General features: G+C 36.0%; 2 protein-coding genes across 2 annotated transcripts; one reads left to right on the top strand and one right to left on the bottom strand.

Annotated features, from left to right (window-relative positions):
• Nucleotides 1–1,409: 1,409 nt before the first annotated feature.
• LOC123319088 (dnaJ homolog subfamily B member 14-like) lies at nt 1,410–9,905 on the bottom strand. Its single transcript, XM_044905940.1, has 6 exons — nt 9,664–9,905; nt 9,318–9,605; nt 8,999–9,261; nt 8,825–8,937; nt 7,683–7,846; nt 1,410–1,903 (listed from the first exon to the last, which is right to left on the bottom strand). The coding sequence occupies exons 1-6, from the start codon at nt 9,794–9,796 to the stop codon at nt 1,788–1,790; spliced, it is 1,077 nt and encodes a 358-aa protein (XP_044761875.1). The 5' UTR covers nt 9,797–9,905; the 3' UTR covers nt 1,410–1,787.
• A 9,355-nt stretch (nt 9,906–19,260) lies between these two features.
• Nucleotides 19,261–20,792, top strand: LOC123319263 (chymotrypsin inhibitor-like). Its single transcript, XM_044906137.1, has 2 exons — nt 19,261–19,494; nt 20,528–20,792. The coding sequence occupies exons 1-2, from the start codon at nt 19,440–19,442 to the stop codon at nt 20,698–20,700; spliced, it is 228 nt and encodes a 75-aa protein (XP_044762072.1). The 5' UTR covers nt 19,261–19,439; the 3' UTR covers nt 20,701–20,792.
• The last annotated feature ends 6,882 nt before the right edge of the window (nt 20,793–27,674 follow it).

A 27,674-nucleotide genomic window follows, 5' to 3' on the forward strand; every position in this document is an offset into this window, starting at 1 on the left:
ATGTTAGGATTTCTGTTTAGGGGGTGTAGGGTTTTTAGAGGTGTCAAGCCGGTTCTCAATATTTACTATGCCTACGTTTTTAGCCGACTAAATTTCGCTTCGGTTGTTTCGAACCCGCAATATAAGATTTACATAGAACGAATCGAAAGAATACAAAATAAGTTGCTGAAATATTTAAGTTTTAGAGGTAAATTTTCTGTTTCAGGAGATAATGTCAATTTTTATTATATGGCCAGAAAACATTTTAACTTGATTTCGCTTGAAAATAGACGCTGCATAGGCGATGTAGTTTTGTTGAGGAAAATTGTAAGTGGTGAGTTGCAGGTACCGGATTTATTGCAGGAGGTAAACATTAATGTTCCAAATGTTAATTTAAGATCTTTTGAAATTTTCCATGTACCATTTAGAAGGACAAATGCATCTAAAAACTCTCCGTTGATTATAATAGAATGTTCTGAACCTGCAATGAGCTACGAATTATCGATGTATTTCATTGTGCTAACATCAAGCTACAACTGCAAAAACATTTTTTGATGCAGTGATTTTTTGTTGTTGTCTTTGGTTGATTTGGTGTGGAGGTTTTTTTTTTCGCTGATTTTTATTTTCATCTTTGTAATTTGTGGATACTGTTTATGGGTCATTGACCTGTTTGTGTTCCCAATGTCGAATAAATAAATAAAATATCGATTATTTCAATTTTTCAATTGATTTTGTTTTAGAGACTGGGAGTGAAACCCCAAAAGATTCAGAAAGATACAATGACTCTAAGGCCTTGTTTATGCTGGCCGGTAACTTATTCCATAGTCCCTAACTCTAGAAGTAAACATAAAATTTGCAAGATTTTGTTAGAACTCAAGTTTCTTGAGTTCAATGCCACTTTCTCGTTACCATAGATTAACTTAATAATATAGATGAACCACTCTTGTATCTGGCACCATCTGTTGGGATGGTACACTAAACACGAAAAATTGTTCTAAAAGTGATGGTTAGATGTCGTTACATTCGGGACAAGCAGATCGTAACCACTCGTGAATGATCGTGATCTACTGAGTTCGACACGAATAATGTCCGTTTCACCTAACTCTTCAGTTTTCAGACAACTAATTAATCTATGCTCGTTATGAGTCACTGTATCGGAAAACAAGCTTCAGCGCCATCTGTTCTGACGGCTAATTTGAGAAAAAATTATGTTGAAAGGGAGTCGGTAGCGCACATTTTGAACTTGTGTTGTGTTTTATTTGTAATGAAAAAAATGGTAAAGAGCTAAATTCGATGAACTAATTGTTATCACAATTGGATTTCTAGCAGGACCTGTTATTTTATCCACCACAGTTTTTCCGCATCTTCGGTAAACTTCTTTCATATTGCCATTTCAAGTAGAGTTAAATACCTTAAATAACACAAATTGATGATTGCCAACAATAATTTATTTAAAATTAATTATAAAACAAAATTAACAACAATAAGATGTTCGATATGTGAGAAGCTCTCTAGGGGTGAAAGTGAACTTTAAATGACTAGCCCATTTTGTAAAATATATCCTTACATATTAGTAAACATACACCAACAAAACTTTTGTAACTGTTGAATAATTCACATTGAACTTCGATATACAATAGCATACACAATACTGTGATTTTTTACCCATATAAAACTCCGTTATAGGAAAATCCAACATGAAGTGAATTAGCCTTTTTATCTAACTACAAAGAACACAGCTTTATTGTTGGAATATGAAAACAAAGGTCGAGATTGCAACGCTATATACATTAACTATGTGTAAATGCCTAACCGTGATTTCTCAATTCTTGTAGTTTTAGACAAGATTTCATCGGCATGTTCTGAGCATCTTGGAATAGCTTGTGGTCGCCAAAGTTTCTGGCTTTCCACATCATTGAGTCACCTGAAAAATTAAGTTTTTATCACTATCATTTTAATTCATAATTACATAACTAAACACAAATCAGTATACATATTATGAAAAAGGATTTTCATGCGGTTTTTATCAACAACCTCAGAATAATTCATAAGGAAGGTTTAGGTGTATAATTTGTTTAGTATTAAATTGGTTGAAATACGACTTTGAAAATGTAGAAAATTTCGGAATCAACCTGTTGCTTTCCATCTCTATAGTAAACTATAGAGTCTATAATATATAAGTAGACTTCGGAAAGTCCGAGATGTCATAATACGTAAGTATCTCTATCAAACTTTCGGGGATAACCCACAATAATCAGTTTTAACATTGTGAATATTTTACAATGTTAAAGTCTGAAATCAATTATTGATCTCAAAATAATTTGAAGTGATCTTTTTGATTCTCATGAAATCAATTAATATACATATATACAAATTAATGTGACCATAGCCTACGGAATTAATTTTACTGATAAAAAAATGCGCTTCGCAGTATATTTCCAGAAATATTTCGCGAATATGGCAAGTTGAAGAATTGAAAATTTAAGCAAGAAATTATATTCACCGTCTTGGACCTTCGGAAGGGGCGGGGGACTAACGAGTATTAATCGCGCATAGAATATGCGTCTGCGTGCATCGGAACCGAAGGGATAGATGCTTAATCAAAGATTACGTAGTATTATGTAGTTACAAGTAACAACTTTACAACCTTGTAGTGACCGTTTGCACAGTTCAATAAAACAGTGAAAGAAATTCATGAATCACTGTTACTTCATAGAATATCCTATGAAATGGATGTGGTTTAAGAATTAAATTATTATTAAAAAAGGTGTGGGAGTTGTAAGATAACGAGGAAAATGAATGGTACATTGCGGTTTTTTTTGCTGGGAACCTCGTGAGGACGACAATCGCATTCTATCCCTTTTTGCTTTATGACATATGAAAAAGTTGAGCCGCCTGGGGGCTAACATCGAAAATGCTGCCTTATACCTTTGAAATTATAAGAAAACAATTTATGGTGAGTTTTTTATAGATGATATTGTGATAATTCACTGCATTTATAAGAGACAATTGGTAAGCCGAAATCCTTGCAAATTGCTCAGTGTACCGAAACACCTTGTAGGAAATACCGTTAATTTTCATAGCAGATAGAACTGTGTTATGGGTTGAAAGGGAGTCATACCCATAGTTTTTCCATCGGCTAACCCATATTTGTAGAAAATACCGTATATCCTATGTTTTCAGATTGCATTCATCCGTCTATCAGATATTTTCTTGTATAAAAAAGTTCTTGTTACTTTTTTCCGATTTTCCATCTCGCTGTTTATTTCTACCTCTTTCTTTCCAATCAAATAATCGTTCATTTTTAATTTGTCCTATGTGGTAAAGAGAAGGTGGAGAGAGAATTTCACGACAGTGAGAGGAAGTTCTTTCGAGGCTCTGCAGGGTGCGGATTTAATTTATCAAGATCGAGTGCTGATGAAAGATAGAATTATTCTCGCACTGGGCGATTGTATTTTTACAGTCCTCTTTCTCATGGCATTCCCTATGCTCGGCGTTGAATTTTCGTAATCTGTTAGGCAGTCACGGAAGATATGCTCAATGGTTTTGTCCTCTTTGAGGTAAAGGTTGCAGTGTTTCATTCTTGATGTTGATTTTGTGTAGCGAGCTCTGAGTCTGCAGTGTCTCAGAGATAATCCGATGTGAGTGACCCCGACCAAGTATGAGTTGAATGTATATTTCTCAATGATAGAGTTTATGCAGCCAAGTTACAAATATCACATAATGATGATATACGCTATAATCATTCTCATAGTCTCAAATTTATTTCAAAATAATACCGTGTATTTTGACTGAGAAGAAGAGATGAATATAGAAATGGATTTGGACGAAAATGCAACCATTATTGAGAGCTGAATGATTACAAATTTAGACCGATATGTTTGGGGTAGGCATCATCTGTTAGCAAACGGAGAGGTAATCAATAGATCCTTACGTCATTTAGATGGCGCAGTAATGGAATGATATTTGTGAAGTATATATTCTCTTCAACAGATTGTCAGTTCATGGATTAAACAGCTCTGAAAAAAATGCATCCTGCAAAGCGGGTGGGAACAGCTAGTACTCAATAAGAATAGGGGCGCTTGCGTGAAGTTGAAGCTTTCGCCAGTTGACAAGGGTGATCACCTATCTAGGTACTGCTCCTACAGTTTATTGGGCGTGGCGCTCGAATCCAACTTGGAACATAAATACATGGAATGGAGATTGTAGTGCTACGAATGTATTTGTTGTGGTACAAATATATACAATATATACAAATGTTTCTCTGCCCAGCGCGACACTAAGGCAGTGGCGTAAAATTTATATACCTCCTACCTTTTCGTATTGAAGATAAATGATGTCAGATTCAACTATCTCAATTATGATTGGCGACACTAAGCAACGATCACACTCCAGTTTTTCGACAACAACAAATGTTTATTTTCCATTCCTTGTATCTATGTTCCAAGGATCTACCAGACCTGCCTGTAAGCGCGAGCAAAGCGGTCTATTGTTGAAGATATACAGGATGTGCCATTTGAAATGAGAAAGCAGGAGGTTGTTTCCGGTATAATTGGAAGCTACCGAGATCTGAAAATATTCAAGGGAGAAATTTCCTTTACCATTTTTTCCAATTCGTAGGTATAGCCGTTTTAGGTTTCCATAATGAGCTATGGCATACATGGAAACCTGACACTGAAGTTTTTCCAAACATTAGATATAACATTCCAACATTGGAACCAAGCATAAACATTGCTTTTTTTTTCATTTGGTGAACGAAGTAGTATTTATAATAGAATAAATAATGAGTTACAACCATTTCGTTGGCGATTTCTATTTAAATCTAGAAAATAATAACTAATTCGGCTTGTAGCCACCCATATTAGCTCTGACATTCATCTCCAATATTTAATCATATATTATCGTCGTTTATTATATTTCGTACAAGAGTGACCAGTTTCAAACATAACCCAGTTAACATTTAATTTTCTAATTAATAAATGAATATTTCCTTTAAAAATTCAAACGTTGCCAAACACAGAACTCTATGATGACAATAAAGCTCACTGTAAAATAGAAAAATCAAACAAGAATGAGTAAAGTTGCCTACAGATTACTCTGACGTGAAGTGGGACCACGTCATAATGCGCATGATTCAAAAATCTAACATATGATTTTGCGCGGGAGCGTTCAAATTGTTCTGACGTTATGTGAGTATGCACGTTCCACGTCACGTCAGAACAATTTGAATGCGGAACCACATTTGACGATTTCTTTTTGGTGCTTCATGCACCGGTACAGCTCCGAGCTTCTCGCCCCTGAGCTGTTCCCAAATAAAACGGTTATTAGTGCACCAACTCCGCGCAGCGAGTCGAAATGACAAGAGACAAGTCCGGATTCGCGGTTCTTTGGATTATTTGTTTTCAGTTTGACGTTAAAGTCGTTGATTTTTAATGTTTCACTATTTTTTCGAAAGCTATTGCCATATATTTGGTTAAAAAACTTGATTTACCGGGTAAACTTTACCTTTTCTTTGCTATGGAGAGTACAAATACTGGATATGTCTGTAGATATAAAATTTATTTAACAATGATTTCATCTGTTAAAGCTTTGTTAATAATCCTCTTTGGTAAAAGCAGGTAAAGAGTGTTCTGATTTCACGAAAATTGCATTCAAGTACGTGAAATATGAACTTATTTGAAATGAAATGCTTTATTTTCACTGATGGGCGCTACTAAACTGAAGCTTATCGTTTATTCATTTGATCGATCTGTAAAAATTATGCATTCATGACAAAAATGATTAGTTCACTCTTCAAACCTGAAAGAACGAATCCTATCTTCATTCAAAATCATTCAGTTCTAATTCCATCTAACATTGATTATTTATTCATTTATTCAATAAAAAAACCAACTGACAGCTTCAATTGACGAAATAATCAATCTTAGGTGGTCCATAAGGTGTATTACAGCCTTTTTATAGTATTAATCCACAAATTTCAATAATACACGTCTTCTAATATTTGTTGACATATGTAAACATAACCAAAAAGTTTGTTTACGGGCTTCAAGCCCTCGACGTGCACCAGCATTTCGGTTGGTGCAAGAGGGGGCAGGGGAAGGGAACGCGAGCTGCTCCGGTGCTTCACGCCCCAATCAAAAAGAACGCGTCGGTGCTCGAGCGAGATGCACCGGAGCTGCCCAGGAGCTGCTCAAACGGTCAAAAAGAAAGCATAAATTATTAAAACGCGACGCAAGCTGACGCGTCTAGTACGGGTGAAGTGTACGTGCGTGGCGTCACGTCGGGTGTTCATAGTATGATTCTGGTCTATAGAAAACAATACATTTGATTTGACTCAACACGTATCACGTTTCATCGGGTCGCGTCGCCTTTTTACACATTATTATGTGTTTCCGCCTTTACTCATTCTTGATTTTGATATTTTAAAGTGAATATTCTTGTCATCATAGAGTTCTGTGTTTGGCAACGTCACGTCAGAGTAATCTGTAGGCACCTTTAATCTTTGCTATGACACTGCATATCTGTAATGTACAGATGAAGCAAATACTTTTCGAACAACGGAATACACAGCTTTATGATTTCAATTTGTCTTTTGTGATTATGTGGAATGTTTAAATTGTTGTTCATTTGTTCAATTACGTGTTTAAATATAATTTCGTTATCGAAAATTTCTCCCTCTGAAGAGAATCACACATTATCTCACCAGAAACAACGTGAACAACGTCTGTAAAAAAAATTTCTATTTTCGGACTGTCCTGTTTTGATAAAACAGCTAAATATTCGAGCTCATTTTCACTGTCAACAAATGAAGATATCAAATTCATAACAGCAAAAATATCTTCACTGTTCATGACGACAACAGTTGCAAAACATTACTAAAAAATATCCTGAAAGTGTGATCCGAATTGCACCAACACTGGCACGAGCTCTCAGACCTCGTGTCGTAAAATGCGCACTGAGTGCATATAGTGCGGAACCAGTTTTCCAAAAGAACATGACTTTTTGCACTTGGAACACCAATAGAACATAAAAACTGCACCAGTGCAGCACCAGTTTTACCAATAGAAAACGCTATTAGGGTGATTTCATTCTTGTTCTCCGAATACCTGACATATCCACATTTTTGACAGCGCTTGTCAATCGTTCATTTCTATAAATGCGATCAAACGAAGAAACACTGCAAACTAATATCGAACTAATGCACTAGATCACAGAGCATGAAATATAGATTGGAATTTTTCGAAATTAGGCACTGTTTTTATAATATTGCAATATTTTAACTGATTGAATTTTCTATAATACCGAATCCTATTGGTAGAACTAGTTTTCCTTTCAGAATGTTTACAGTGACTTCTCAAAGTACGACGACACTGCACACCAGACCTGTCGATGGAACTCGCTTTAAAACTTATAAAACATTATTTTTTCCTGCAACTGTTTCTTGTCATGCAATCACAAATGAATAAATGCAAAATCTATTGAAACAGTACGATACACCACAATTTGAATCTGCTCATGAAAGTCTATATTGCTCTATATTTTGAATAATTCATAATAATGCCACGTTCAAAGTAAATCAGGATCAGGAAAAAAAAAGTCTTTTTCTTGAATATCACCATCAAGTCCAAACAGTTCGAAAAATATGTTCAGAATATAGAGTAATATACTGATGATTTTATAGTATATAAAATGGAAACATTTACGATAATTTTTCTCCCTATAGCAGGCATGTTGTAGATTAGTGACATGTTCTTCTTCCACAGACATCTCCAACCTCGGCACAGAACCTTGATATTCTGTGTGGAAGTTCTTCTTCACATAGTATGGGACTTTTAGAGTTTGAGTGATCCTTTGTACTGGATATTTCCTGAAACAATTTATTTGTCATATGTAATACCACCAATGCGGCTCGCGATTTTGGATGAAATATCATGAGCGAAATTGCCGAAAAGCAACATACTTGAATGTTGAAAGAGAGAAATTTTACCTGTTCAAATTTCTGCCGATTTTTATGGTAACAGCCATATTCGGTTTAATCTGGCAGCTCGCTGCCACAAGAAGGCGAAACGCTTATTTTGCAACGCGAATACTTTATTTGAAAAATTAAAAATTGGCGCAAAATCCGAGGTAGACGCTTAACTAAATTAACCACACGAAAATTGAGATATTCATGAATATTGGAAGACCAATTAAAAATGTACCGCACAATGAAACTAGCCACATAAGCTCAGTTGCAGGAACTCCATTAAGGTTTAATGCCCCATTAATATATAAAACTGTAAATTTTTAGAGAAATGGTGGTTTGAAATGGGGTATTAAATTCAAAATTTTCTTCAACTTGGTGTTAGTGACTTCAAATACATAATAGCTTTTTGTGCTGGACCTTTGTTATAGCCTGTTTTTACATGGATGCATTAGGAAAAAATCTATCCATGAAAGTCTCAATCTCAACAAATTTTCTATTTGTAGGTATCAAATACAGAAAAAGTTGGATGCAAATAAAATTAAGGTTAGAATAGGTAAGGGCAATTTCATTTGTAGGTTGTAGATATTAATGAAATAAATAAACAATCATATTTAATTATTCAACTGTCGAACAAACAAAATACAGTGTGGTCCAACGAAAACTTAACACCTAGATTTTCTGACTTCAAAATGAAAATGTGGAAAATCCGTCAAGCTCTGTTCCGCTTTTTTTATCCTGAACTGCATATATAAGAAAATAGCAAATTACAGTGAAAGTGTATAACTTATTTCACTTAAAAGGTGCAGTAATGACAAGAACAAGTAATTTGATCTTTTGTTGATCATAATTCCAACAGGCAAGATCATAAAATAAACTTACGAATTCTGCTGCAGGCTATAATGTGGGTCAGATATAAAGAAACTAGATGCCATGGACAAAATAATTGCCAATATAATTGGTAACAGCTGTAGGAATGCGCCATATCCTCCTTGCTATAACACAAAAAAATATCTTAGTACAAAATATATTAATCGTGTTAGATGTTGACTGAACCTCATTTCTTTGTCTGTGGGTTTCATGATGACTAGAGGTTTGCCTCTGCCAACGTCCGTCTCTCCTAACATACACATTAGAACCACCCAAACCACCCCCAAAGAACATATTGAACAAATCTTCGGGTGTAGCTTCAGCTTCAAAACCTCTAGTGAATGAATGTGAATGGAAATGGGAAGTTTTAGCCATTCTTTCTTCATCACTTCCATATAGATCATATTGTTTACGTTTTTCAACATCTGTCAATATAGCAACCGCATTTCCTAAAAACCAAAATATAAACCTCCTCAAAGCTCATATCAAATTTATCTCTGCATACCTATTGCTTTAAAAGCTTCTGCAGACCCTGGTGCTTTATTCTTGTCAGGATGAAACTGTAATGCCAACTTTTTGTAGGCTTTTTTGATATCTGAATCTGTCGCATCTTTACTAACACCCAGAATTTCATAATAGTCCTTACATTTTTTTATTCTCTTCACGGCTTCTACCTGTTCTTGTGTGTACTCGATAGGTTTAGGCCCCTCATCACTTTTGGTAGTCACTTTACGTTTCCTCGGTTGCTGGGTTTCTGGTAGAGAAGCCATCAAACTTACTTGCACCAAGAGATCTAAAACCATCAAATATAAGATTGATATCCATGTACACGTCAGTGGTAAATAACTTACCCTTCGCTTTTTGTGTAGGAAATAAACGTTCAGCTTTATGGAGAAATTTTTCTGCCTTTTCCCGATTTCCCTCTTCTATGTATTTCTGAGCTAATTGAATACATCTATCAGCTTCATCCTTATTTCCATCCATATTTGTACTTTCACTTTAACACTCTTGATTTCTATATAAAATCTACCAATATAAATTGAACAAATACGATCAAAATAACATCTTGTGATTTGTCAAATTAATTTCAATATGACAGTTCAATCTACGGTGAAATGTCATTTCAGATCATCGAATACATTTTAGTTTTCTCCAAATTAATGCTCTCGAATCTCGAACTCAATTCATTTAACTTAAAATCTATAGAGGGTAGCCTCCATACAATCATATAGATATATCTCTGCCTCCATATTACAATCTATGGTGTACTGTCCTGTCCTTAAATTACCTTGCGCTGGTCAGTGATGCTTTTTACTTCGAAGATACTTACGAATGACAGCACTTTAAAGACACCTTACTACTCTATGGCCAAAAATCGTGATCGTCTGGTTGTGGTAGGACTAAGATGTCTAAAACTCTGGTGTATTCACTGATTCGATATTGTTTTTAATTTCGTGGGGATATCGGACCAGTTTCGTTTTTCCCACTGTAGGTAGCGCTGTTAAGAATTTGACAGAGCATCGTCAATTGATATTTGAAAATAATTTGAATACTTTCCTACGACTAACGAATATGTTTTGTATTTATAAGCGATTATTGGTGTGTGAAAATGTATTAGTTTCGAGAAAGGGGTGTAGAACATTTATTTATTTAACATGTCGTTCAGTAAGTTCAGGTTTCTGTATGGACAATCAAGAACTACAGCTAATAATTCGGTGTTGTTGGAATTTGAGGCAGAAAAAATCAGATGAAGGAACATTCGGGAAGGATATAGCTAAGTTTTATGGCAACTTCAGCAATATTTCAAAGAAACTGTATTGGAAATACGTAATGTGAATTGTGTTACTTCAAATATTCTTCCTGAATAGATATAGTGAAAATTACCTTTCTATCAACTGAATATATTGGATATTTGACCAATCAATTGTGTTTTATTAAAATCATATTTAATTACCCCCCTCACGAATTCAAGTTGTCAAACGGAAATTATCTTGAAGAAGAACAGTAAATACTCCTTCGAACCCTTATTCGATAGTGTTGAAATATTGACAGATTTGTTTTTACAACGAAAATTGAACTGTAAATCACAAATATTCCTTAACAGCTGACAAAATGAGCCAGTTCATATTTTGCACTCGTTGATCGATATTCGATATCAACGCAAAACAAAATAAAACGAGAGAGCATCTTGGACTTCCTTTGATAGAACAAGGATAAAACGAAGCAAATGACATGGTGGCGCCGCCACGAAACTGATCCCATATCCCCGATTTTCTGAGTTGTTGATGCTTGCAAAAAGTGACAAGTGCACACACCAGTGTCATAGATAAACACTAGTGTTTTAGACATCTTAGGTAGGACTCCACAAAGATATTACACACAGGTGTGTAATATCTTTGGGACTCCACATTACGTAGGCAACCCAAAGTACTTACCCTGATTACTAATAGAAAAATTGACGAGAGGTTGGGAGATTCGAAAGAAAACAACACATTTAAACCCAAACAAGAAACGTTTATTTCGGGTTTCATGGGAGACGATCTCCAATGTCATAGCTCTAGGGCGCTACAGAGGGGAGGAAAAAGAGCTGCGAGAAAACCTCCCCTTAGAACAGCAACAACTACATAATCTACTATACAGGTATGATTTTACCTAGCTACGGCAACAGGTTCAACTGGCGAAAGAAAATCTCATGTGAAATGCACACTTGGTGGAATCAGTTACATCTACAGCTATCAGCTCCTTAATGATGACTCTTAACCGATACTTCAGTGAGATGAGTTACGTTCAGCATACAACAGTTCTGAATTGGGTAGGGTTCAGTCAGGGGATTGTGGGAAGGATTAGACTCAGATGCAAGGGCATCCAGCCTAAAGGGTGTTGGAGACGCAGTTACAATGGTACCCGGCCTCAGGGGAGAGAGACGCAGCTGCAAGGGCATCCGGCCTCAGAAATCGACGCAGATACAACGGTATCCGGCCTAAAGGGTTAGAGACGCAGTTACAACGGTACCCGGCCTCAGGGGAGAGAGACGCAGCTGCAAGGGCATCCGGCCTCAGAAATCGACGCAGATACAAGGGTATCCGGCCTGCAGGATACTAGGAAGGGCAAAATCCACAAAAGTTGTATGTTTGTCCCGTAACACAAATATGAATTATTTCCGCTCTTGGCTATCACGTTCAAATATGTCCTGTATTGACCAACTCCACCAGTGAAGAGAAAAATAATGATAATAATAGAAAAGGAAAAATGATAATTAAGGGTTCTTAATGCAATTACAGTATTCACCCTGTTGGTCGTACCTAAGTAATCGAATCATTGGCTTGGCTTGGGGACGCTTCAGTGACATTTACAAGAATTCATAAAATAAGCACAAAAAAATATGTAGAAATTAAGAAATTAATATTATGAATATTATATAACACAAGCGCATCCACCATGAAACAAGTTTATTATAATAACAAGCCCTCAAATCATAAATGGAATAGAATTTGAAGCAAAAAGGGGTAGCGTCCAAAATGGCGTCTGGCGTCCCTATGACGTGTTCAAAGAAAGAAAAACTCAGAAAGTAGGTTATTATCTACAATAAAGAAAATGAGTTATATTGTGTGTGAAGCACATAAAATAGAGACGGGGACGGTATTGGCCCTCGAGTAATTAACGAAATACTTTAACAATGAAAACTAATATGATGCATCAAGTATCCAAAAACTCATATTCGCAATAAAAACTTCCAATTTATAAAATAAGAAACGGTAATAATGAAATGAGTGGTAACTTACGTATGGGATTCACTGAACAAAATAAAGAAAAAAAACAAGCTTTGTCTTACTCAAAAATTCACTCCAGAAAAAAAACTAACTAACAGGAAAAACCGGTTTAACTCGTTTCAAGAAAGGACGCTTAATGAATTCCTTCTTCATTAGGAATTTCTTGCCTTTCCGATCTCAAGTACCTACTTGAAAAAGAGCGTCTTCCAGAGGGTTCTTAACGCTTGCGCCATCTCCCCTTTCAATTCAACAGCTAGTACAGAAAACCTTGTCTAACCTCTGCAGCAAAGATTATAGAGTTAACTCTATAATCTTTGCTCTGCAGTCCACTACAATGGAGAGTAGAGAGAAGGAGAACGATCGCCGTACTAAAAATGTGTCTCCAAAAACGAGGAACGTAGGATAGGAGTCGCTCCGATCACTACGTTTATCGATAAGGGGTGGGGATTTAAGTGAAATGAACAACCTTCATTTTATTTTAGGTTATGTGTCATCGTAGTTTTCTCTGATGATTTTTCAAATTTATAATAAATACGAATTTTTTGATTTATATGCAATTACACTTCACATTGTAAAGAGAACTAAGACCCGTTTGCACCAAACGCACTTAGTGTTAAGTGTCCCTTAAAATGATCCCTTAACTTAAATTACGTTGCACCAACTGTTAAGTGACATTTAAATGGCTAAAGCTAGCCTTAAATTTAAGCGCTCCTGTAATGACCACTTAGGTATTTAAGGGCGGGATTCTAACCTAAAATAATTTGTTGAACTGGCTGCAGAACTTGCCATTTTTGATAGATTTTGAAAATTGAATGAATTCATTACTGAATACCAAGCCTTTTCTTTTGACTTTATTGTAATGCCATTAGTCTTTTTTAATTTTCAATTTGGTGTCACAAATCATACTATAGTTAGCAACAAACTCTTTTCTTCTGTTGAGAAGTTGAGTGCCCTTCGTAAATTACCACCACTTGCTTGGCAATCATTCACCGTATTCGTACTAACAAGGGCAATAAGGACATTTTCTTCACGTTCCTCTTCAACATTAATAAATAAATTCCCACAAGACCTTACAAAGAAAGTGTTGTACTTATATAAACTTAATTACCTTTTATTTGACAATCATTAATGATGGCCGTGATATTTCAGTTTTTTATTTTGGTGCAACTTCATCCTAGTCCAATAATGATAATAATCATTATCAATATTAATGCTAATTCAGCAACAAATAGTTGTTACTCTTTGATAAGAATATAATAATTTACTTGAAACTGACTGACAAGAGTGACAAGACAATAAAGTTAGGTTAATGAAATGACAACGATCATCAGCAACAGGCCAACCAATGAAATGGCTTTATTGGACTAGGATGAAGTTGCACCAAACTAAAAAACAGAAATATTACTAGATATAAAAACTTAAGGGCCCCTTACTTAAGATTCCGTTAAGCCACAGTCGTGCAACTGGGAAGAAAATTAAGCGTCCATTAACTTTAAACGAGGCTTAGTTAAGTACCCCTTTTAAGGGTGATTGGTGCAAACGGGCCTCAGTAATCAGCTATATTAGGGTGACCAGACGTCCGTCATTGTGACGGACAGTCCGTTAATCGTCCAAGAAGTCCGTCACTAAAAAACGTCCGACAAAATGTCCATCAAAATCTTGCATTTAATTCAGTATTTTTCTCAAGATTATTTGAGATGGATAATAAAAAAAGGAAGTGCAAATTTACGGAAGATCTTTCAGAAGAATTTCCATTAGTTAAAAAAACAATACTCGATTCTGAAGTCCAATGTAGGAAGTGTTTGGGTCAATTCAGATTGCATTTGGGAAAGGCTAGCAACCCTCTTCTCATTCCACAGTGTAATGCACAACCGTTATATTATAATAATATTATTAAATTTTCGTTTTTGCGTTGTGATAAACTTTTATTATTTCTCTATTTTCAATAAATTATTTTTTATCTCCATACGTTGTAGGAAACTGAGTAGCTGGAAGCATATACAGGGTGAGTCTTAGACTCGTACAAATATTTTACAGTAGACTTGAGGTCAAAAAAAACAATTTTTCCTACCTTTTTTTCCGAATCAGCTCGGTTTAAAAGAAACATGCTCTTGAAAAATAAAAAAATGTTATTTATAGTTCCCACAGATGGTTTTATTGAATGAAATGAATTTCGGAATATACCTAGTTGTCGAGTAATTTGAAAAATGAAAAATATCTATGAAATTCGAAAATTTGGGTACTTGGGTGTTTCTTTTGACCTCAAGAATCTACTGTTGAGATATTTTTGCGATTCAAAGAAGTGCACTTCGGCACGGAAGCTCATCAGATGGCGTTCACTTTTACCATTCACAATGAAATTCAAGACTAGCACGGAATTGGAAATGGGCTTCAAACTATCACTTCTTCAAGGAATTTCGTGCCGGCTATGGTTGATGATTATGCTTATATTTTGATCAGTTACATGTTTAACTGATTTGAGTATTTTGTCCGAAGTTAACTGCGAATAGTAAATTTCGTGCCGAAGTGCACTTCGGCCCGTACATTGTGAATGCAGCTTTAGAGTGGATTCTGTTTAAAATACTCAGCTGAGAATCGTTATGAACCACATGTTATGTTATGCCAACGAAATTCTTCAAGAATATCCACTGAACCATGTAGTTTTATTGGTTAGATATTCGTATTCAGAAAAGGTTTTTTTCAATTTTCTCTCAAAAATGCACTCGGAAATTTATCTCTTCTTCTTTTCTTTCCAATCCCAAAACACTCTTACACTAGCGCAAACTTCAACATTTCACCATGGTGATATTACATTCTATGTATCTATGTTCTAAGGTTTCTAACTATTTGCGCCTGGCTTACACTTATTTTATCTGACAAGTCCCTGTCACGCATTGTTTGCGCGGTCCTGTTCTTTTCTATGTTTTATAAAAACTCACGCTGCGTCTCTTCACTAGCAACATAGCAACATATGATATTATGATATATAATATATGATATATAATTTTTGAAATCAGCAAAAAAATGGGGTATTTTCCTAAATTTCAAAATATATGTCATTGAAATACTTATAACTCAAATATATCGAAATATATTTTTTTAGAATTTTAACATATTGCGTTTTATCTGTATTCACTTACGAAAATTCTGATTTCAGAAGTGCTCTCTTATGAACATTCTACGTCATTTTCACAATCCGGCAACGCCCGTCGAATGAATAAAGGTCATGAAAGTTTTATGATCATCATAGACTTAATAAATATCAAGTTTGGTGATCACATTTGACAAGGAACACAAACAGTGCATAGAAATATCAAACAATGACACAAAATGTCATCGTTTTTAAGAATATATAGACACAGATAACAGAAACAATTTTTTGAAATGTGTGGATATAGAATTCTATATCTTCTTGATCAGTTCCACTGTTGTCTAATTAACAAAAATTACTAGACTTTAGAGAAGGCATTCTACGTCACAAACCTTTACATACTCGAAGTTTCGAAGGGTATATTTCTGAAATATATTAGTTTTGAAGCGAATCTTTTACGTGTTGGATAACTAATGGAAAAGGGTTTCCATAAATAATTGTAAATTCGATTTTGGAGTTTTAGGAAACTTGCCCATTGCAGCAAGCTGAAAGAACTTTCAACTATAGTTCACATTCGAAAAAATCAGAAATCCCTGTCGTAACTCGAAAATGACTGGATCAAAAAATTTATAAATATCACATTCGAATTCCTCATAAAAAAGTGGCTGTAGAATGTAACAACGGATTTTGAATATGAGTTCAAATAAGCAAGTAATTCAGCTTCGTTGAAAATGACAATTTCCCAATTTTCGTTCATAACTCAAAATCTATGACTGTTAGGCTGCATCTGTTTTCAGATTTGGACTAGTAAGGAAAAAAGAGCTCGAGAATTTGTCATCCGTTTTCTTCTAGCTGCTATAGTTCTCGAGATCCCTTCAGAAGACAACGAATTTTGCCCATCCTGTACACAAGGTGGACAACTACTTGATGTGATCCAGAGCCATCCGCGATCTTGGTCTCAGTGTCAATAATTCAGATCTAGGCTAGTCGGAGCATATTCTGAATACTTGTGGAAGATCCAAGAGTGCCACATACCTCATTTATAAATCTCTTGGAGGTTGTATATAGTATCCACACTGCGGACTGCGAAGCTGTTGTATACAAAGATATTACACGTATGATACACTGTACAAAGATGTAATATCTTTGGTTGTATACAATTCTGTAGTAAGTACGCGGGATCAGTTTTGTTGGTCTGTCATCTTCTTGAGTCAGTTCAAAGATGTTGCACCAGAATTCCTTTTTTCCTCTACCCAAATATCAAGAGAGGCTGAAGTAATTTTGGCTGATCACTTTCGGGGACAAGAGTGCAAGAGTCGATGTGGATATGATCGTCACTCTACGCATTATGCTTGCCTTCTACGGCTTGGACCTGTATCATTTATTTCAGTTGAAAATGAATCATCTTCGTGGGCACCATTTCAAACTAGCTGAAGAACCATTTAGGATGGTTTTTTGGTTTGACTGCCTTGGCAGAGACAGTTTGTCTCTGGCCTCGGGTTCTCCTGCACACTTTCATTGACAGCGGCGATGTTCTCGGACGATTACAATATGCAACAGAACTAATCTATTCGGGAATTTTTGTATATCGCAGAAAATATTGGGTAAAAGTTTATCGAATTGCTAGTTTAACGACATAAAATAGTTCGTAAAATTACAATATGCAACAGAACTAATCTATTCGGGAATTTTAAAGAAAAAAGAAACCCTATGTTGGAATCGTTCAATTAATATTTCGATTACCTAATCTCAGAATAGGTGAAATCATCAAATAAAAGCACCTATTCAATTAACTGCGATATTGCACGTTGGAACCAATTAACCTGGTTGATTATTATGTTCAACCGAGACAGAACCTTGATATATTGAAACGACAATAGAAATATGGGTACTTCCAACTTATACGTTAGAAATCATTCTTCGTAGAACACATTCATGAGCTTCAACAGGATATTAGTGATCACTGATGCTCCATGAGTACAGAGTCGGATTCGTACTTCGTGCTTCTGCGATAACTACTTCATAACTGATAGCGTTTATTCTTATTGATAGGCGAAAAAAACATGAATAAACGAAATTCAGATACATAACACCCGCTGATATAAAATCAACAAAATAGATGCTGACCATGGTTTCAGTCTCATTTGAACTCGTCAGAGCAACACAACTCCCAACTCGACTAAAATGCAACGAATTTAAGGCCTCTTTATTCGACTACAGTAGTCGGTATGGTGAAGGAATACACCATAGCAACATCTGACAGGAAACGAGTACCAATTTAATTCACCCTTTTCACACTCAGACTGAAGATGCAGCATGTATCCATTTGCCCAAACTCTCAGATTGTCGGAATTGTAATCACGAATTGTATATCACGATAATCAAGCAGGAAAAGAGGGCACAGGAAACTTGCGAATTATTGGCAGTACGTTACTTCAGATATCATGATAATAAATGGATCTTGCCTTCTGGGAGTTGCTTAATCATTATAATCGATGAAATTAATTCAGACACATGACACCCACTGATATAAAGTCAACAAAATTAACGATTTGAATCGATCTTTGAAACCGCCATCACTGAGAATATTGAAGTTAGTTTTACCGTTCCTAGTTTTTAGGACTGTAATAGTTAAGTAGTCAGTAACGCTTCATAAACTCCTTCTTGCAACTAAAATGGAGACGACATCGACAGTTCAGAATAATTGTTCCATTAATGAGTGCTGATCATGAATCAGCGCAGTACTTCCAGAGAGGCCGAAACCTATCAACACAAACTGTAGATCGGTTTCAGGGTTATTGTCCCTCATCAGTACAGTGTAGTGTGACACATCTCAATCGGAGGATGGTGTTTTTAAGCGGTACTGGGGGCCCGCCATGAGGAATATTTTTCAGCCCTCATCAAGACGCGGTACCGGTCTGGACAGGTGGGAATTCCTGCGCTGATTCATGACAGGCACCCATTAATGGAACGACAATAATTCTCATAGATGTTTCCGTTGTGCCCGTGGCACTGGATGGTGGAGTACTGTGTGATCCGAAGTGCAGGCCCTTCTTGCAACTTTCGAACAAAATTCAGAGACGATCAGTGCAATTTACCAATCCTTAAACCAAAATATCAAGGAAAGGCTATTTTCATAAGACGACTGAATCATTTCGAACTAAATTGGAGAATTTTGTGAACTTCCACCTTCTAGAATTCTTTTAATTCTGCCACATTTGCAGATTGTGAAACATCCTTCTGCTTGATGTTTTGCCAACGGAGAAAAAATCCTCAACTCTAGAAAATTTTGAATTGAGGTGGGCGATACTTGATGTTTCGAGTTTTTGTAGAAAATACTAATAAAAGGTACACCTGGAGACAGCAAATGGGTGATTCAAAGTTGCTATGTGGATATATTCCAAGAAACTAAAAACAAATATATCATCACAGGTATATCATTTACACAAAAATGGGTTTTTAAACCACGACACGTGTTTCGATATCACAATAGCATCTTCAGCTGGGTGAAGATAATTATTTTCTTGTGATAGTAGTGTTTAGGTATGTATATTTGCTAGATAGGGTTTTATTGCACACAAGATGCAAGTCCAATACTGTGAACTAGTAGGTAATTATAAGATCTATTAGTGAATGAATAATTTCATTTGATCTGGTGGTCGAATAAAAAATCGTCATAAAAGATTGTAGATTTTCATACATAGGTATATTATACAGTCAATGGAATTATTTATTTGGAGATTTTGATAGTTCGAACCATAAAAACATGTTCTCGATTTTCTTGGCTTTCACGTTCTTCTGCTTAGGATATTCTTCAGCAGGTGAGTACCTTATATTTCTCCCTATAATACCTAATGTATTTGTGAAAAATCAATACAGAAGAGACATCTCGGCTATTGAAAGTGAGAAAATCTTAATAAGTACTGATATGGTCCAGAGTTCTTCAAAATTCAATGTAATTTATTTTTCATATTATCTGATTATAATTGAAAAACAAATTCTCGTACTAGTTTCAAGTTCTTGCTGTTCCTAACCTAACAGGAAAAATTTGAAACTAATATAGGAGAACTTGTTGTTGAATTAGATCAACAAAAATGTTTCTCAGGTGAAAGAATTGTTCTGTTTAGTTGTTTGCTGAAATATCATTATTTTTTAATTGTAAATAGTAAAAATCATATGGTATTTCAGAATAAGGTTCCGCAAATTCGAAGTCTTATTCCACACATGATTTCATGATACAAATATTCTATGGACTATGGGTCTCTGAAGCATTGTTTCTGAGATACAGGCTGTTAAAATAATTTTTTTCAATCAGCAGTTAACTTCAAGGTAAGCGAGATAATTGAAGAAATAAACGTCAAATATGATAGCGACTGAGCTGCCTTAATCCGTGTCTAGGCGATTTTGGAAGCTATTTTAGAATTTCGTAGCAATCAGATGAAATTGAATTTAATTTTTTATCTTAGAAAGTATTTACCGCAGGTAAAGAACTCAAGATTATGTGGTTATTACGAAAATAATTTTATATTTGAAAAAACATTTGCCTACCTTTGTTTTTCACCAAATTTATTCGGAAAGGAGTCTGTACGGACGCCACTAGTAGAAAAAATTTAATTTGAAAAAATGTGCTTCGATACGTACTCATTCATGACTTACCAAAACTAAAAAAAAGACGGTTTCAAAAATATTTTCGAAAAACCAATTTCCGTGTTAAGTTAAGTTGTTAATATTCCATAGAATATTTGTATCATTGAATCACCTTAGGAATAAGAAGGAACTTTATTCTGGAACAACCTGTATAGTGATAGTAAAGATTTCAGATTATCAGTGAATGTATTCGATTTAATTCTTCAGATTATGGCTGCCCTCCCAACGAATTCTTCAATGGTTGTGGTTCAGCATGCACACCAACCTGTCAAAAGCCTCCAGCGGAATATTGCACCTTTAATTGCGTACCTGGATGCTACTGCGTGTCCAATTTTATCAGGGACGAATTATCAGGAATGTGCGTTAAATCATGCCCATGAGATTCAAATTGCTGAAGTTATTGTTTGATCTGAATTGATACACAGCTGTAAAATACTGCCTGAGTTTAAAAGAATAAATTTCTGGTACATTATTTCGATTAAAAATATTCAGTTTTTTAACTCTCCCAATGAAACACCCTGTACGACAATTATAGGTACGAAGAAACCCCAATTTTATCTATGATGTCGAATGGAAACCTATTAAAACGTGTCTTAAAAAAGAATCCGTATTCAAGAGTGCTATGAAATTTTCAAGGTACATAATCAGTGCTTGAACGTAATGCTTAGTTTTTATCATTGAGTATTGAATACTCAATGCCTCTACCTTTGAGTATTACACTTAATAATTTAATTAATGAATACTCAAGATTTTGTCAGACAGAGATTTCCGTGAATGAGAGTTAGAGACCCAAATTTTGTTACTTAGTCGACCGTCTCGGTAGCACAGATTACAAAAGGATTCTGTGATCTGGCTAAAAATGCTGGTGCTCCAGGATACGAAACGTTGTAGATGAAAAGAATTGTAACAGGCAGTAGAAGATGCTCCTGCAAAACAAACTTACACGTAAGACTGCCAGTGATCTTGGAATATCTCACTAGAAAGTTTGGTCGGTGCTGAAGAAAAACCGTTTGCACCCCTATCATTACACTCCAGGCAAGTATTAGAAAATGAAAATGTTGACTATTCTATAACAACTCCAACACTTATCCTGAATGGTGACCATAGTTTAATCTATGATGCTGACAGAGAGAATGCTAGAATTCTATTGAGAATCCTATGGACAGCCGAAGCTAGATTTACTAGGGAAGGGGTAACTGATTTTTACAACCTACATAATTGGTTGAATGTAAATCCGCATTTGAAAAAGGAAATTTCCTTCCAAGAGAAATTTTGCGTTAATGCACTCAAAAAATTTTTAATACCGGGTATTAAAAAACCAGCATAGGTACGATACGCCTCAGTTCGAATATTTTAATACGTGGTACAAAACAAGTCTAACTGCTTCCTATTTAATACCTCGTATTCGTATATTTGAAGAATACTAGGTGATAACTGATAATATGGTCGGTATATAAATGTGTTAATACGAGCAGTTATAGTTAGTTATAGTTTCAGATTGTTACATGGCTTTACTACCATCTTTGAGCCGGTATTAGAACATTTCATACCAATAGTTCATCTTATGAATACATATGGTAAACTTGATATTTATTCGATACCATATCTCCAAAATTATTCACCCTCGCTCTGGAGAACATCTTCAAATCGTTGCACTGGGAAACGAAAGGTATTAAATCGATGGATCATACCTGAACCATCTCCGGTTTGCGGATGATATTGTCCTGATTAGCAGTGATGCCCAAGAACTGGTAAAAATGCTAGAAGAATTGGCGGACGCTGCGGAAAAGGTTGGCTTGAAGACGAACATCTCGAAGACCAAGATAATGAGTAACATCGAGGAAGACATCTATTTACATTCTACAAAGCTGGGGAATGTAACAGAATATATCTATCTTGGACATGCAATAAGATTGGGCAGAGAGAACCAGACAGCGGAGCTGAGCAGGCGAATAAGACTGACATAGGTAGCTTTTGGAAAACTGAAACATATATTCAAGAACAACAACATTCCCATAAACCTGAAAAAAAGAGTTTTTGATGCCTGTATACTGCCAGTGGCGACATATGGCCTTGAAACAATGGCACTCACAAAAAAGTCTACGAGTAAATTCAGGGTAATACAGAGAGCTATGGAACGCGCGATGCTCGGGTTGAGTTTGAGAGATAAGGTGAGAAACGAAGAAATACGACAAAGAACAAAAGTCGTAGATATAATACAGCGCGTGGCAGATCTGAAATGGCAATGGGTGGGACACGTGGCTCGTCGAGATCCTAACTGGTGGAGTGGATAAATAAGCTAACACACTGGCGACCAAGACAGACAAAACGCAGTGTCGGTAGACCGCAACGGAGATGGTTAGATGACATTGAGGCTCGGGCGGGAAATGGATGGCATCGGGTGGCACAGGACAGATCGAAGTGGAGTCATTTGAAGGAGGTCTACGTCCAGGAGTGGATGAAGAATGGCTGGGGAAGAAGAAGAAGACATTTAGATCTATATTCCTCAGTATTCCTTATTTCAATACCACGGGTTCAGTTCTATTATATGAATGCTCTAATAACAGCAGTCCATTTGTTGAACTGGTAAAGTAAATTCTGAGTTATTCGATATGCATTTTCATAATACCTGAAATACAAGTGGTGAATAGCTTTAGTAACTTTTAAGCAGTCTGATATTAAATTTTTTAATACCAGTTATTGCAATATTCTGGCGGGATAGGTAAAATTTTTCAAGATTTATAAAAAAAAAAAACTATTATTTATTTGTAGATCTCATTTATTCAGAAACTCAGGTAAACAAACATGGTTTATAAAAGATATGCTTCTTTGGCAAAAATATAATAATAATACAACAAAACTTGATACAAATATTATTTTGTCTCTCAACTAAAAAAATTATATGGCGAACAAGCTTGTTTAAAACTGAAATACTTAAAACGAGTTTCTCTTCCAATGAAGGCATTCTTGGTTCGAGTTGATATCTGCAACCATTCTCAACCAGAAATATTAATTAAATGCCAGTCCTTCAGGATTTGGAAAGAAATCTCCCAAATCATCATCGTCCATCATTTCAAATGATCCGTCATTGATTTCCTGATCTTCAAAAAAAATTTAATTGAATCTTTGGGTCTGGTCAACATAAATGACACTCATTTATTCTTTTTGAACAAAAAGTAAAATTTACTTATTCTCATTACCATCCATGTAAAGCATTCATATTCTTAACATATTTTTATGCACTTATGCTCCTTAGGAAGCGCACAAGAATAGAAAATTGCAAATCAGGAAACTCTGCCTGCTCCTTCAAGATATATATATATATATATATTTTTTTTATTTCACACAGTTGTGGGTTTCACCAGGTTACCCGGACCCGTGAGCCAAGGGCAACCTTCCTAGTCACTAATAAGGATATATAACCTGTCGGATTATGCCAACCGTTCCCAGTATAACGGCCTTCTGCATCCATGCTATGGTGTTTGGAGGCAGGTTAAGTTCTTCTATATGTGCGGAACTTTTTCGGTGGACCAGCCCATTGGCGCTTATGATCAAGGGAAGTATTGTGACCGACTTCAACTTCCACATGTCTCCTATCTGACGAGCGAGGACGTTATATTTGGTGATCTTCTCCCCATATGCCTTTGATAAGTTGTTATCCAGGGGCACCGAAAAATCGATGATATGTGCGGTTTTCTTGGTCTTATTCCACACCACCATGTCCGGCCTGTTGTGCTCCGCACCCCTGTCAGTCACCACGGTCAGATCCCAGTAGATCTTCGTTTGGTCATTCTCTAGTACCGCCTGCGGGCTATACAAGTGGTGAGGGGTGAAGTGCGGTAGTAGTTCTTCTCGGAGACATATAAGTTGGTGCACTACCTTCCCCATATCGTTATGCCGGGCCAGGTATTTTGTACCAGCTATTTGTGAGCATCCTGAAGAGAGATGCTGAATTGTTTCTTCAGCAATGTTGCAGAGGCGGCATTTAGTTGTTTCAACCTGCAATTTCATGATGTGTTTCGCGTACACTCTAGTTGGCACCACCTGGTCCTGAATCGCCATTAATGTTCCTTCGGTTTGTGGGTATAGATAGCCTTGCATGAGGTAAGTATGTGATTTTGTTCTGTCCACTTCTTCCTGTTGCAGGCTGGCATAGAATCTGCCGTGAAGTGATTTAGACTGCCAGCTCTGTTTGAGCCTTTCTAACCTATTTTCCATTTCAGGTTCTACCGGTGGCGATGTTCCTGCTCTATTGGATGTTTGCTGGTAAGTAGTCACCCATTGGTGTACCGGGTTATTTCTCTTGCGAAAATAGTCTATAATGTTCTTCTCTTCTCTCTGACAGGTATCTTCAAGACTGCTCAATCCACGTCCACCCGTTCTTCGAGGTAGGTATATTCTTTCCACGGCTGAATTAGGGTGGAGCAATCCATGTTTGGTGAGTGTTGTTCTAATCTTTTGGTCAATTCTTTGTAAATCTGTTTTTGACCATGACAGAACACAGCGGTATAAGTGAATGCTGGTACGGCCCACATGTTGATTGCCGTTATAATGTTCTTTGCCGACAGCTGTGTCCCGAGTATTTTCCGCGTTCTTCTGAGGAGTTCACTTTCGGTTTCACGTTTATTTTCTTGCTGACGTATTTCATAAGTTTGTTGGATGCCCAAGTATTTGTAGCTGTCCTCAACTCCTAAACTTCTTATTTCCCGACCATCTCCCAGTTTGATGTTTTGTTGTCTAACCAGCTTTCCTCTCTTGACTTCCACAACTGCACATTTCTCCAACCCCAACGACATACCGATATCGCCGCTAAACTTCCTTACCAGCTCTAGTTCTCCCTCCAACTGTTTTCGTCCTCTGGCGAAGAGCTTTAAGTCGTCCACGTAGAACAAATGTGAAATATATATATATATATATATATATATATATATATATATATATATATATATATATATATATATATATATATATATATATATATATATATATATATATATATATATATATATATATATATATATATATATATATATAATCATTATCCCAAATTACCTTTCGGTGTATGGGTTATCTTTGCATTACAATTTCACATTGGGTATATGTAATTCAATTTTTTCAATTATTATCTGAATAAACACTCTTAATGAATTCCTTCCATTGTTTTCTGTCTACTGTCAGCACTTCGGCCTTTTCCACACTTTTTCTTCTCCGGTTCACCTCTTTTTTAACGCTATCCATCCATGTTAGATGTGGTCTTCCTCTTCTAGGTTTAGTCTCCACTTTTGCCTCCCAAATGCGTCTTACTTGTCTATTTATTCCCATCCGTTGTAAATGACCCCACCAACCCAACTGTCTCTCCCCGATATAATCATTCAGTGATTCCACCCTCAACTGACTTCTGACTTCTTCATTCCTCCACCTGTCTCTCCTTGTCACCCCCTTTATTCCCCTCAAAATTTTCATCTCCATAGCCTGTAATCGACTCTTCTCTCTCAGGGTTGTTGTCCAGGTTTCGCATCCATATGTTAGCACTGGTCTAATAACTGTCTTGTACACCATCATCTTAGTTTTCTCGGCTATTTCTCTCTTCCTGATGAAGTTCTTATTCATGGTGTGGTAAAGTTTGCTGGTCTTTTCTATTCTATCATTCAACTCTCCTTCCTGATTTCCCCTCTTATCAATACTAACCCCCAAGTAGATGAACTGTTCTACCTGCTGTATCACCTCTCCCTCTATTTCCACCTTCACTTCATCCTCCTCCTCTGACACTCTCATTATTTTTGTCTTCTTTCTATTGATTTCCATACCATACTTCTTCAATGTCTCATACCAGATATCCACATTTTTCTGTATTCCCCTCTTACTTCCCGACATCAGCACCACATCATCTGCAAACGCACATTCTGATATCTCTATCCTCTCCATCCTCCAGTGTCCTACAAACAATTTAGACATATTTTCCTTGCATTCTTTAATAATTTCATCCAAGAATATTATAAACAGTAGAGGGCTGAGTGTTCCCCCCTGCCTCAGTCCATCCCTTGTTGCAAATTCTGCTGATCTCATGTTTTGCCTTATGACAAAGTTAACATTTCTCTTGTAAATACTCTGGATCGACTGCAACATTCCCGAGTCAACACCACGCTTCTTTAGTATTTCCCACAGCTTCTTTCTTCTGACCTTATCGAAAGCCTTGACCCAATCTATAAACACAAAATAGGCAGTCCTTTTGATTTTCCTTACTTTCTCAATTATCTGCTTAATTGTGAATATATGATCTTGAGTACTTCTTCCTTTAATGAACCCGCTTTGTGCCTCGTCTAGGGATTTCTCTTCATGTGTTCTCAGTCGATGTTCGAGTATCGATTCATACACCTTCAACGCAGTATTCATTAATGTTATCCCTCTGTAATTACTACATTCTTTTTTATCTCCGCTCTTATAAATAGGGACAATCAAAGCCCTCTTCCAGTCCTCCGGTATTTCTTTCTCATTCCACGCTTTCTGACAGATCACTCTAAAAATTTCTCTACCGATATTCCCCATATTTTTCATCATCTCTGGTGCTATCAGATCATATCCAGCTGATTTTCCACTTTTCAACTTATTTAATGCTTCGTTAATTTCCTCTATACTTATATGGTCTTCATCAGTGTTTGTTCGAGCATCCTTTCCGACAGCTTCCTCAGGCATGACATATCCATCGTTTCCTTCCAAGAGTTCTATAAAATACTCTCTCCATCTTCCCATGATTTCCTTCTCACTTGTCAGTAATTCCCTTTGTTTGTTTCTTATGGTTATTTGTTCTAATCCCTTTTTCTTTCTCGTATTTTTTAACATTCTATAGAATAATTTTTTGTTCTCATTAGCATATTTTTCCATTTTATCCCCAAAATCAGTCCAGTTCTTTTCCTTGTTGCTCTTGATCATTTCTTTAACTTTTTTCCTTTTTTCCTTGTACCTCATATAACTTTCCTCAGTTCTTTCTCTTAGGTATTCTTTCCATCTGTTCTTCTTGCATTTTATCTCTTTTTTAATGTCCTCACTCCACCGAGAAGTATATTTCCTTTTTCCTTTGACTCTTACACTTCCACAAACCTCCTTTGCTGTTGCCAATACCTAAATTAAATATTATTAAATTCTATCATTTGAAAACAAGCATCTAATTTGGTAAAAGACAAATTAACCTTTATATTTGGTGAAAACCGACGACTACGACGACCTACTTCGAATCAAGGAGAGATGGAATTAGAAAGCATGAATTTCGAGTTTTATATGGGCCTTAAGTATATTAGAAATTAATCTGCGAGACAGATGATTTTTCGCAGAAAACATGACGAACTAAAAAAACCTT

This window comes from Coccinella septempunctata, chromosome 1 (genome assembly GCF_907165205.1).
Source record: "Coccinella septempunctata chromosome 1, icCocSept1.1, whole genome shotgun sequence".
Taxonomy (NCBI): Eukaryota; Metazoa; Arthropoda; class Insecta; order Coleoptera; family Coccinellidae; genus Coccinella; species Coccinella septempunctata.

Coding starts and splice junctions, on each gene's coding strand:
- LOC123319088 (XM_044905940.1), bottom strand. CDS start 9,796: ATGGATGGAAATAAGGATGAAGCTGATAGATGTATTCAATTAGCTCAG. Junction 9,606..9,663: donor TCCTACACAAAAAGCGAAGG/GTAAGTTATTTA, acceptor TGATGGTTTTAG/ATCTCTTGGTGCAAGTAAGT. Junction 7,847..8,824: donor TATAGCCTGCAGCAGAATTC/GTAAGTTTATTT, acceptor AAATTGTTTCAG/GAAATATCCAGTACAAAGGA.
- LOC123319263 (XM_044906137.1), top strand. CDS start 19,440: ATGTTCTCGATTTTCTTGGCTTTCACGTTCTTCTGCTTAGGATATTCT. Junction 19,495..20,527: donor CTTAGGATATTCTTCAGCAG/GTGAGTACCTTA, acceptor TTAATTCTTCAG/ATTATGGCTGCCCTCCCAAC.